We start from the raw sequence: 13,627 nt of genomic DNA on the forward strand, positions 1-13,627 counted from the left end.
GCCCGGGCACTGAACTATGCTGCTAACTTGTCAGCACTAACTGCAGTGTATTTTTTCCTCACAAAAACTTGCTTTTCTCTGAATATCATCTACCTGAGCACATCTTGGCATCATTACATACCAGTTTGTCACCCCACACCCAGCCTACCTGGAAGGGGGAAGGGGAGTAAAAAAGTGTAGTCCAATGTGTATAAGTAAGAGGGTAGCAAGTATCAGGTCATATTTAATTTGAGGGTCAGCAAATGATTGTTGGTGATTTCTATTTATTAGTATAGTCAATGAGTCTTGGGTTTGACTCAATTAATTTTACCTCTGTCATGAGTATTAGAAATTTTAGGATTTGGTTTTTTTGGCTATTTTTCAACTTGCCCTGTTCAATATATTTCATAATTGTTAAATATATGTCAACACTAAAAGGAAGAAATAATTTTTTTGCAATGCATTCAAGTTGACTAAAGTTGTAAAGTAAGCCACAAAGAACCAGAAATATTTCTGGAATGTTGGTAGAAATATATAGTGTTAAAACATACATTTACATATCTATCAGGATGCTAAACAATTACATTAATATTTCATTGATCTCCAGCACACTGAAGAGACTCAGTTTGCCAAGCTATATGGTGCTGTAATATGCTTAATTATCCACAATAATTCACACTTGAAGGTTGAAGTATGCTTTAATAAAACATTCAAATTAGTTACACTTGATTTGCCTTTATTGAAATTGCATAAAATACTGCACATAGTGTAGTGCTATTTCACTCAATTAAAAATAATGAAATGTTAATGTAACTGCTTAACCAGTGATTTTTCTCCTGATTGCTTTTGTATTTTAGTAGATCACTGGAATGCTACTTTAGTAAAACCCCTCTCACATGCCTTTTTATTATTGCATTAAACATGTTAATGTCTTGGAATCTTGCTTGAGTTAAAAAGGCAGCTTAAATAAAAAGATTTTGCTACCATACAGCTTTATAAAGTACCCAAATTTGATTACTATATATTCTGCTTATGGAAAGTGGGAGTTTTCATTTACTTGTGAAATACTGGAATTGTACCATTTGGATTTTGTTTTGGCTGCCTGAGAAGCAACCTGGAGTCTTAAGCTGCCATTTGCTATCCAGATTTTTATCTTTCGAATCTTATTTTAATGTTCTGCCTAGTTTCAAGTAGATGGAATGAATGCCATATGGCAACTTAATAATTGGAGTTTGTGATGTTTTATGTTGTGCTGAGCTATCATGTGTGTAACTTCTGGAAACATGGGACACTTCTGGAAAATAAGCCTGCAACTAGTTGAACACTTAGCTTGCATTGAGGTGAAGTAGCTAACCTAAAGGAAACATCTCAATTCCTTCTTCTGGAAGTCAATGGACTCAGTCAGGATTGCTCGTTCTTTCCACTAGGTGAGCCATACTCATACTCCTAACTCTGCTGGTACTGGACCTCCAGACTGAGCATCAGGTCCTTACCTGAGAGAATGGTTAATGACACAGCAATGAAATAGAAATGCTGCAGATAAAATTCCTCCCAGATGCCCCAAATATTAGGTGTACAAAAAGTAAGGTAGTCATGGAACAACCTGTCCATCAAGCCAGAAGGACAGACAGTTCCTGGGCGCCATCCTGACATTCCATTCTATTTCTCACTACCAGGAGCAGCCAAAGATGCGGCCTTGCAGTAGGCATATAACTACGTCTGAAAGCTAAGATGAGATGAAGCTAATTGCACTGTGAGAGTCCCTTCCTTTGGAATCTGTTATTCCTTCACCCTTGAATTATTCTCATTGTACTAGACACTAAAAAGATATTTAGATCAATGCTAGCTAGCTGGGATTAAAAAATGGGGAAAAATATCTTTGGATTTTCCTTCTGTTCCTTATTCTTCATTTTAAAATAATGCAATTTTATTTTGCTTTTCTAGGCAGAAAGGAAACTAAAATCTGTTAGTATCTCTGACTAGTAAAAGAGGATAATATCTGTGCTGGGAATGCCTGATGTTATGTTGATATTGGCCGTAGAAGGTCATGTTTATGCTATTCTACTACGCCTTTGTTCTAGGAAATGCACACTAAAACAAAGCAATCTCAGTGCTAAGGAAAACATCCTTTGCACTTGATCAATCCTTTGCAATTGATCTGATCTGTCATAAAGGTGCAAACTGATTTAGCAGAACATGTGTAAAGCATTTCCTTGCTCCCTTCTAAACTAAAAATTTAGTTTCTAAATTTCAGTCATGAAATGCAGAATTTCTTGATCTATAGTACAGCTATAGATTCAAATAGAGTGAACAAAGTACAAATGCAACATAGGTCTTGCTGTATTTTCTGCCTGAAAGTGAAGGCTGTAAAGCAAGTAAAAGCACAGACTCGTATTTCATTTAATGTCTGAAGTCCTCAAAGCTGGCTTACATCACAGAATATGTTATTTACATTACAGTGTTATGGGCTTTTTAGGCTGATGTATTTCAGTAGAACTAGAGGTATTTCAAGGGGCTTACAAAATTTTAGACTCAGTTAAGATCTGATTCACTGGTTTCAACTCCTTTGGTTTTGAAGGGTTTTTTGTCACCTTACACCTTTTACATTTAGAGCACAGAGTCTAAAATACTGCCAAATATGAGTGGTGGGTTTATGTGGTACAAACATAAAAATATACACAGTAGAACAGAGTAACTACAGACCAGACTCAATGAATCATATTTACCCTACCCAGCTTTAGATATCAGACTGAAATGCCGGTACACATCCTAGTATTGTCAGTCACTGAAAAGATCTTTTACCTTTACCTATAGCAGAGTGCTTCTCTCATCACAAGGGAGAAAGACTAAACAGCCACCCTGTAAATTAAGATCTTAATCCATGTGTCTGTGTTCAGCTGCACAAATCTTGGCCAATGTATTCAAGCCCTGATGGAGATGTCAATGAAAATATTGTACTAGCTGCTAGCTCAGATTCAAAGCAACTCTGAACATGCCTGGGGGAAATTATGGATATCCACATAGTTAGATTTATAACACTGATGCATATCAGGTTGTGTCCTTTCAGCAAAGAGTCTATCAGGCATGTTCCTTGCAAATGACTTGTGATGTAGCAAAACAGATTCATCTCATAAAACCAGACTCACTGAATAATAAAACTGCAGAATTGTACTGCTCTTGAATTACCACATTGCAGAGTACCTTAACCTGTACAATGGTGAAGGCCTTCCATTTTCATCTCTGTATTGTTTCACCTGTAAACTTACAGTCCAACTTTCAGTTTGTGACCTTAGGTCTATGTATCCAGAGGCTGCTGAGTGCAAATATTGTTTACCCTTGTACTTAAAGGGGCCCTTATTCTCTGTTTTACACTCATTGCACTGGGGGTTCTGAAAAGACGAACACATCTATTATGTGGGGTTTTGCAGGAAACAATTGCCAAATAGATTAGGCAACAAGTAGATACTAGTTATAAAAAATAGCCACTAAACCTATAAAAACAGATATGTAAAATTAAAAACAACACCTAAGACTTTTTGATTCATGCTTTCTAACTGTTAGAATTGTGGGAAAATACAAAAATATTTCTCCTTAGGAAGTAATATTGTTTTCCTGCTTTATATAATTTTATCCAATTCAATAAAAAATAAATGCTGGGTTAGAATTAAGTTTTCTTTTTATATTGAAGAAGGAATCTACTAAATCAGTTCTCCCTAAATGTAAAGTTCCTCACATAATCCTAGAAGCTTTCAGAGCTTTTTTGTTTACAAAATTGTGCACCAAAGTGTAAATGCTGAGTTCTTCCTCCAGGAACTTTCACAGGTACCTCATTTACAGCCACTGATTAACACCGGTCCCCCTTTACCAATTTCCTTGGAAAAAGTAAACACAGCTTCTTGGGTTTAAAGAATGAGAAGGAAGGATTTTTCAGGACACAATTTTTATCATACATACCTGTTATTGCAGGCACCAGTGATGAGTCGATATTCATTAGCTAAGCAATTATTTGGACATTTTGGTGGCAACATGTAAGGCAGGCATCCAGAAATATTAGCAATCATAGTGAGCAGATCAGCTGATAAATGATCTGAAAGGAAGAACCCAGACAAGCAATTTGCTGTATTGGATTTAGCTGCTAGAGTAGAAAAGGCATTATTGTCAGCTGCATCTACAGAATTGTCCCTCCTCCTCGGAAAGAGCACTTAGTGAGAAGTGCTGCAAAAGGCTGTGTCAGGGACTTAGAGGAAGAGCTGGTTTTATTGGCTGATGCATAGAGAATGAGAAGAAAGAGGTTCAGCAATAGCTGAGAGCTGACATTGACCCGCTTGCTTCTTCCTTCTTTCCTTGCGTTGTAGTCCTTTACTTGCCTGGTCCCTGTGTTTACAACAAAAGTGTAAAAATGCCATTCAAGGACAAAAGTATATACCAAAGAAGAAAAATGTGTGACTGGAAAGATGCAGAAATTTAATGACCCTGCAGGTGACTATAGAATTCAGTGTTGAGTGGAAGAGAATCAGAATTATTAGCAGGAATTTGGAAGCTAGGTAAAATCAAGTCCCTTTATACCAGTAGACAGCATGTTATAAATATATTTCTGATACAATCCAAGATGGGTCTCCCAGTGAGCATCTGATGATGAGGGACAAAGCCACATTACGTGTAAGGTGCAGAGAGCTGGTACCTTTTCTCCTCTCTGCAGGTATTGAAATATGTGTGGCCAGTTGGAGGTGGATGTACCCATGAAATAGGAGCAACCTGGTCTAGAGTAAGGTGACCCTGCCCATGGCAGGGGGCTGGAACTAGGGGATCTGCAAGATTCTTTCCAACTCAAACCTTTCTAGAATTCTATGACTATCCTTCCTGAACTCAGAGAACCCTTGACATTCAAAGTGACTACAATCATCATGTGATGAAAGATGAGGGTAGAGGTAGCATACAGCTCCTGCCCTTGTCTCCCCACTGGCTAATGCATGCCACCCAGTCCCAATTTCTATTTGTTCTGCCCATTCAACTCTGAAGTAAGCTGCTTTAGTCCATTGTCCAAACCAAAATATTAAGCCACAAAAACAAAGAACAAAGGTTCAAGAACCAAATCAGCTCAAAACATGTTCTGCTGAGCAGTTATAACCTCCACAAAGCAGTAGTGAGAACAGAGGGAGAATAGGTTGTTAGACTGGCTGCATAATCTTGTCATTATGTACTAGTAACTCGTGCCAAATTTGTGAATAGAGCTGTACTTCTATGTTAGTTCAGGTTCAAAAATATACTCAGAGTCCAGATCCCCAGTTATCTGGGCTGCCTAGGTAGAGACTCATATGTTTTCTTTAAAGGCAATTTAGTTCTGTAATTCATGTAAAACTATTCTGTTGTGGCACATAGACTGTACAGCGTCTACTCACATTCTGTTAACATTGTTTCAGTTCTGAAAATTAGCAAGAACTTTGTACACTTCTGAAGTTTAGAAATTCAACTTCTTTTAGGTCGCACAGCACAAAAATAATTGCATCTGTGTATGTGTGTGTGTATATAAATATATGCACAGACACATCCATATAGATAAAGATATATTTTTACTTCTACAAATGTTCCATTAGTTGAGTAAGCCAGATATTTTTGCAAGGAAATAAAATAATAACTGTGGTGTGTGTTTTATGTTTGTTTACAGCACTCTAGTGCTTGTATATCTTGGAAAAAAAAGTTCTAATACTAAGATAGAACACTTTGTGTAAGTGACAGAATTAAATTATAGGGGGAAAAGTCAATGGTTCTGATATTTTGATCCTTCCAGGCACCAGACAGACATCTTGAAATTCATATCTAATTAATAGCAAGTATTTCACTTTGACAACATTGAACTTTCTCTTTCTTTTCCCATCTGATATGAAAAACCACAGAAAAAGTGGAAATAAATGTGCAACAGCAGTGCATTATAAAATTAGTTTTGGAAATAAGAATATATATTATTTAAAGAGGGATATGCATATGTTAAGAGGAAGTGTGTTTGAAAATGCCAGTGCCATAGTGTGATAGAAGATCAAGCACTAAACCCAAGCTGCTGGTGAAGATAGACATTTCACTGCAAACAAGAAGCTTGCAACACTGAGGATATGCAGGCTGATTTATAGGCAATACAAATACACAGTCATGAGTTCACAGGGTGCCAATAGTGCAACACCACTCTCCTCAACTATAACATCACCCACACTCCAGCAAAGAAAAATGTAAACCTATCTGAGGTGTTTTCAAGAACAAAAGAAAGTGAGAAATAAAATAAAAGTGAACTTAACTGAACTTTAATCTAAAAGACAGCATTCAACAAATCAATAGGGTGGTTTGCCAAAGTCAATACACTGTATTTACCATTTGGATGCAATGAACGCTTGTGCCTCTGGCAAACTTTTTGTTTCAGCACCTGAATTGACATTTCCATTCGTTCAGCTGCTTGGGAAATCTCTTGACTCTCTTGTTCAGGAAATTTTGAGAAAGCCAGCAGTAAGGCAGGGCTTGCTATTCCACTTCCTTGGATCTTTCTATAATTGAGATAAATACAGAAGGTTTTGCAATGTATACATTTTTAGAACATTTTCATAACAATAAAGCCGTCTGTCCTGGATATGTTGTAAGTTTAAGGTATTTAAGGAATTAAGGTATTTTGATTGAAGAGAACACTGGGAAAGCAAAGAGGAAGGCTGTTTTTTGACCTTGTTCTGCAAGGAAAATTCTAAAAGAGAAACTGTGCTTCTGTTGGACACAGAAGCAGAGTTCATCTTGTGGAAAGTCTTTAGGATGAGAAAGAAACTTTTGGGGTGAGCAGAGCCTGCAGCACCAAGTGGAAGACCTTGTGCAGGATAGTCACAAAAGAGGTCTCCAAACTCACTGCTGTGAGTAGATTTTGTTTTCATGTAACATTTAATACCCAAGACCATCCTCAATCAACTTCTGAGCACCAATTCTCTTTAAAGTCTGTATATCCACATACACAGTATTTCGAAGGTAGCTTAATAGTCTGGTGTCTGGGGTAAGTGGTATCAGTTTTATTCCTAATGAAATTTCAATTCCTAATTGAAATAATCATTGTTAAGCATTTATCTTTAGCATATCTCAGCACTTATCATGTTTAAGATACTGACCAAATAATGGCCACAATATCTTGTGAGACATAAATATCAGTATCTCCATCTATTACATGAGGCAGTTGAGCCACTGAAAACTTGAGACTTATGTTTTTAAATTCTAAATGCCTTAGGATTGCCACCAAAATACTATCACTTAAAACCGAGAGTGACCTCAATCTCTACATACAGAAGGGCAACAGTTCTTGACATGTTCTTGACATGTTCACAGAGCTCTGCAAATCATGACTCATTTTCAAATCACAGAGATAAATCTTTAGGGAAAGTCTATGCAAAAGTGTGGGGATTCTACCCTGTAAAACTTTGATGATGTGTTCTGAATTTTGGAGAGAAATTAATTTTGTGTTGCACAGAAATCTAGTCAAAAAATGGTTGAAAGAGCTCATTCTCATACTGTAACCCAAGCACAAAGGAGCTTTCCCCTAATTTGTTGCCTATCCACAGTCCAAGACAAATGTTTAATTTCCTTTCCCTTATCTTTTTTTACATCTGTTGTAGATGAAAGGGGAAATATGCAATTCACTTTAAAAGTCCAATTTAAGGCAACAGGGTTTGGCTCCTGATGCCATAGGAGCTGTTCCTGTCTCACTGCACTGGAAAAATATAATCAGAGTTCAAAAATAGGTCCACAAAAATATGATTTTTGAGGTATTTAGTTCACAAAAACATCCATATTTTTATTTGTGTTATTTATTTTGTCCCACATTTTAGAAGAGCAACTTATATGGTGGTAATGCACAAGGTCCTATTAGATCAGATTATCAGTGACATAATCATAGAATGGTTTGGGTTGGAAGGAACCCTAGAGATCTCCTAGTTCCAACCCCCTGCCATGGGCAGGGTCACCTTCCTCTAGATCAGATCCCTCAAAGGTAATGGGGGTAGTGATTTTTTGATTATATGGGTTCTCAAGGAAACAGAAAGATTGACATCAAATGTTTTTGTTATGAAAGCTTTTTCCTGAATATATTATTCACTTCTTTTTTTTACCTTTTAATTTCATAATGTGCAGCATAATCCACCAGACTAGAACCCTTCTGGATAGCCTTAGTGATGCAGTTATCTTCAATTTGTTCTCAACGGGGAAAAAACAAAAAGAAAGAAAGAAAGAAAGAAATATAAATATGTTAATAAATAGCATATTTACTAAATTATTTACAATTAGAAAATATACAAGTTTATAATATTAAGATACAATTTTTGCCCTTCAAAGCCATCTCCATATTTTATTCCTGAAATTCATGTTGTGGCTTCTGAGCTTTCTAAAAGGTAAGATAGATGTGGCAAATAAATTCTTCCATAATCTATAAGACATGGGGATTTATATTTCCTTGCTTGAAGTATAAATCCAGTTATGAACATGTCACATAGGACCAAATAAAATAGGTCCAGCTGAAACATGCTCTGTTCTCTGTATGCAGTTGTGTTCCTTAGGTTCATATGTATTTTTCATCAAACGGTCCTTGGATTGACAGGACAAACCTGACCCTCCCTCACAGGTCATATTAGCTGGTCTGAGCCACATAAAGAATTCAAATCCATATTCAAGCAAAACTAAAACCTGGGATAGGGCCAGTTCATGAAAACCCTCTTCTCATTCCTTCACCTGTGTTTAATGGAAAGATATATGTGAACATAATAATACTTCAGCTGTGCTATTTTGTAAAATGCTATTATGAGGCTTAGCTTATCCCTCTTCTGTGTACATGTTGCTTTATAATAAAAGAACCAGTCATGTTTAAAGTTCAACTGCTTTATTTCTATCTGAATTTTGTGGGATGGCCCATTTTTTTCTTAGGAAACAAATAATAAAAAATAATAACAATCATTTATGTACCATCATTCATCATTTAAGTACAATTTAATCTTAGGGGAGCATGTTTTATTTGTAGTACAGTCTGTGCTATTTCTATCATCTATTTTTTGAATAGGGCATTCAGCTCAAGGAAGAGAAATGTGTGATGAGGAGTAATCTCTCCTAGACTAAATTATACTCTACTAAAGTTTTCAGTATCTAAGTATAGCAGTAGTTATTTGTCTTTTTCACCTATGCATAATAAAATATTCAGATGATTCATTTGGTATTATCATTTGGATTTCCACTACTTCTGAAAACCTTTCTGAGTCTATGTTAAAAAAGAAGTTTTATTTTTACAGGCCATACAATAAGTAGTTCTTTTAGTATTTAATATAGCATATTTTTGAATTACTTTTAGGGGGCTTAGCTCTGACAAATATAACATGCTTGAAGTATTGCTCATCCTGTGATATTGATTCATGTTCTGATGTAAAAGAGAATATCCGCTTGCTGTACTTAAAGTCCATTGTCTCTCTTTCTTTTCTTCTAAGTATGAATTTCGTACCAATACCATGTCTTCAATATGTGGTTCTTGAGTAATAAACATTATCTTGTACTGTTTCATCAGACCAAGAACACTTACTGTAAAAATAATCACATTTCATCTATTCTATTTATTTATAGTCCATGTATATTTTATATATTGGTCCTTTCCTGTGTCTTAGGGAAGAATATAAAAAGGAGGGAAAGGGACTTATATGACAGGATGATAGCCAATGGTTTTAAACTGACAGAGAGCAAGTTTAGATTAGATGTTAGGAAGAAATCCTTTACTGTGAGTGTGGTGAGGCACTGGAACTGGTTGCCCAGAGAAGTTGTGGATGCCTCATTCCTGGAAGTGCTGAAGGCCAGATTGGATGAGGCCCTGAGCAACCTGAGCTAGTGAATGGCATCCCTACACATGGCAGAGGGTGTGGACCTAGATGATCTGTAAGGTCCCTCCCAATCTAAACCACTCTATTATTCTTGGATCCATTTTGTATTAACTAACATATAACATAATGTGGTCATTTTAGACCATGTCTTTCCAAAAAATTTGTATGGTAACTCAAAGCAAAGAATCCAGTATGGAAAGAAAACTGGATCTCCTGTTTTACAGTGATAGTACAAAAAAGATTTCTCATAAGAAATAATAGCTTGGGAATTAAATTAAATTAATTAATTTAATTTAATTTTTTTCATAGAATTTTATTTTATTTGTGATTCTACACTAAATTCTGGTGAACAGTGTCCCAGGGAATCATATCACCAAACTTTATGAATCAAGCATACAGCTATATAATATGAGGTTGTGGTTTTAAATCCTGTTTCTTTACTATCTCTTCCCTAATTTCATGTAAAATCAGTTTCTGCAGATTTCTTTTAAAATTTAGTCTGGTATCTGCTACTCTTCTAGTTTAGTAGATTTAGCTGATTTAAATTGACCAGATGCCAACGTTGCTAAAAATTACTAGATTACATTTTTTGAACATAAGGAATAAGGCAATCTGAGATGCCCTAAAATCCTCTGGGTGCCAGCAGCCAACAGATCCACAGGAAAGAAGCACCTTTGTGGGACAGCAGGAGGGTGCCAGGTGGGACATCTTATGGCAACTGCGTCTAGCCCAGGATGATTAGCAGACGGGGAAAGAAATCCAGCAATCGTGCTTGGCAACGTGTCATCTGACACATGAATGGCACTAGAAAGTAAAACCACTCCTAGTCAAAGCAGTGATTGAGATACCCTACACATACAAAGTTTTACTTACTGAGTTTATGAAACTACAATTTAAAAGCGCACCTCCATAGAATAATTCTCAGAGAAGCCAGATAGTGTATTTTGCATACAAAAGAGGTTGAGCTATACCTCTGGTGCTAAACTGTCTGCAGCGTCCGTGTATTTTCAGCTTAACAGTAAACATAAGAAACTAACGTGTATTTTTACTGTTACTTACCAAAGACAATATTTTTCCCCATTTGAAAGAAAGAAAAGAAAACAGCTGTGAAAGCTATAGCTGCTGAAAATCCCAAAATAATGAAAACTTTCATCTACAAGAAAGAAGAGGTAATGGTTGAAAATACATATACCTTCATCTTCTAATTATAAGCCAGACTATAAATAATTTTCTGTATACAGCAAATTTTACTTTAAAATTAGATTTCTAACCATGTTCTGACTATTTTTTGAAGTTCAAAGTAATTCACTTTCTCTTTTTCCTTTCCTTACTTATTATTTTTTTTTACATTTTATTTTATATTCTTTTACATTTTAAGAAGCTTCTAGCACAATGATACACCTAACTTTATTTTATAACACAATACATTCTCACAATATCAGCAGCACTTAGCCTATACATTGGAAATTCATCAGCATTTTACCTCCATTCATTTGAACTGCTCTGTGCACCAGACTGATTTGATTGTAAGCTAGTGATTGCACATAGGATAATGAAGTGGCCAAACTAATACCAATTAGTCAGACCCTAATCTATGCTCCTATCCATAGATAGCTGTGGTATCCAAGCAGCACAGTGAATATGCTCACTCTGCTGAGGAGAGCTGCATTCTCCATTTCAGTACTGGTACTCTGGCAGTGCTTAGAGCAGTGCAAATACTTAAACTCTCCAAGAGGTATCATTTTTCACATGCCCTATATTAAATGGAAATTGAAGGATTTGAAATATTTTTAGCTCCATAGCCTATCAAAATTAAAAAAAGAAATCAAGTCTGAAAATTCAGAAAAACTATATTGCCCATAGAAATTCAATGTGAAAATACCCCTTCCTTTTACATTTCATGAGTTAATATGATGAATTTCTTATGGAAAATGTCAAGCAAAAGTTTTATTGTCTGACCTTTTGTCTGCTGAGGAGATTATCTTCCACAGTTCTGTACTTTATCGATGGCGGTAACTGTTCTGAATTATGAAAGCCAAGTACTTTCCAGGGGCCCAGTTTATGCTATCAGCTTTATGCACTGCTACTCACTCAAGCTTTAGCAGCGCAAATTATTTCAAAATCTTTTTGGCCACAGTTATGTTCCCACAAAGCAGAAACTGACGTTAACTCGAGTTGTTTATTTTTTCCTGCTGGGAACCAAAAAATTGTGTTGTCAATTCTTACATGGGAATTATTTTCCTGAAAATGAGAAGGAAAATAAGTTCATATTAAATATATATGTGTATATCACATATACACATATATATTTATATGAACTTATATTTATATATATAATTGCCATGTTATACGGTAAAACAAAATATTTCTCATTATGTTTTCTTTTTTTTTAAATTTATTTGACAAAAAAGCAACTTTGTGTCCAATTTTATGTGTGCTATAGTTTGTGCTTTACCAAAACAACCATTTGGAATTCCGATGCTAACTCCCAGGTTGCCCACCAACTTCCTTCCAGCACTTTTTATTCAGTCTTTTTCTCTGAGCCTAGCTATTTTAATTTAGCTACACTTTTCAGCACTATTGCTTCTTTTAGACAGTAGTTTGACCTAAAGAATCTGTTTGGCTTTTTTCCATTGTTCTATAGAGGCGGAGAGGTCAAGATCAGATCTGGAATCAGTACTGAGGATTCCCTCATTCACTCTTTGCTGGCCACACCAGGACATCACAAGGTGGAGCTCAAGATCAGAGTTTGATCATTCCAGAGGCAACAAGGTGAGTAGGGAGTGGGTGGCAGGGAGCATCCTGGAGCCGGAGGCTGTGGTACACAGTGGTGAAAGGAATCCTAGGAGCATGTGAACTGACTGGAGGACAAGCTCCAGGATGTTATTACAGCAGTTTGGGAATATCATCCATAACCTGTTCACTGCAAAGATGAGTGGACATGGTTGAGAAGAAAGAACAGAGCCAAGGGGAACAGACCTCTGTTGGGAAAGTAGTCTTATGCACCTTGGCTGGAGGATATGAGATTGCAGGCAAGGAGTCAAACTTGCAATACCTCTTTATCCTGTTCCAAATTGTAAATCTTTTAAGATTATGTTTCCTTACATAAGAAAGTATAAAGGAGATTGGCTTCTTCTGAGGCAGAGCTAAGCATTGAGAAAAGCAGATCCATCCCAAACACCTAATAGAATAAAAAGCTCGCACTATATCCTTTCATACTTTCATACTTTCATACTTCACAAGCACTACAGGTTTAATTTCTGAGAGATGAGAGACCTCCTTAAAGTGAAAAAAAGGTTTGATTTTCTTTGCTGTTTCACAGTCAAAAATCAAAGCTTCCCCATTTAGTTCAAAAAGAGCATACCTACATCAAGATTTGTTTGAACGAGGTTCTCAACATTTGCTCATTGGTTGCAGTTGAAGTATTTGTCAACAGTGGGCCTTAAATGTTTACATACAGTAAACATTTTACATGCAGTAAATTGGCCTATGATGAAAAAATGGAATAGCAACATTTATTTTGTGTTTTTGAATGAATATTTAACTGCCCGCTGAGCCACAAACACAGTTTTAGCTAAAACCTGTGCAAAGTCTTAATTACACTGGACTCACACAGACAGGCACAGCTGAATTCCTATTCTTACTGAACGTCATTCAGTATCTTGTTATCTAAATCTGATTAAAGAGAATTAAGAGGGTAAAAATCAGTTGCTCAAGAACAGCCTTAATTTTTTTATTCCGAGATTCGCATATTGCCATTGTAAGTGCAGAAAATTTCAATG

The 13,627-nt window shown here is 36.1% G+C and overlaps 1 protein-coding gene across 1 annotated transcript in view; it reads right to left on the reverse strand.

Annotated features, from left to right (window-relative positions):
* Window positions 1–10,998, reverse strand: part of TPO (thyroid peroxidase) — a 36,619-nt gene extending 25,621 nt beyond the window's left edge. The window contains exons 1-4 of the mRNA XM_030944762.1: window positions 10,905–10,998; window positions 8,103–8,187; window positions 6,340–6,509; window positions 3,934–4,066 (exon numbers count right to left, since the gene is read on the reverse strand). Of these exons, the coding sequence (XP_030800622.1) occupies window positions 3,934–4,066; window positions 6,340–6,509; window positions 8,103–8,187; window positions 10,905–10,998 (482 nt within the window). The remainder of the gene's footprint in view (window positions 1–3,933; window positions 4,067–6,339; window positions 6,510–8,102; window positions 8,188–10,904) is intronic.
* Between the last annotated feature and the right edge of the window lie 2,629 nt (window positions 10,999–13,627).

This window comes from Camarhynchus parvulus, chromosome 3 (genome assembly GCF_901933205.1).
Source record: "Camarhynchus parvulus chromosome 3, STF_HiC, whole genome shotgun sequence".
NCBI lineage: Eukaryota > Metazoa > Chordata > Aves > Passeriformes > Thraupidae > Camarhynchus > Camarhynchus parvulus.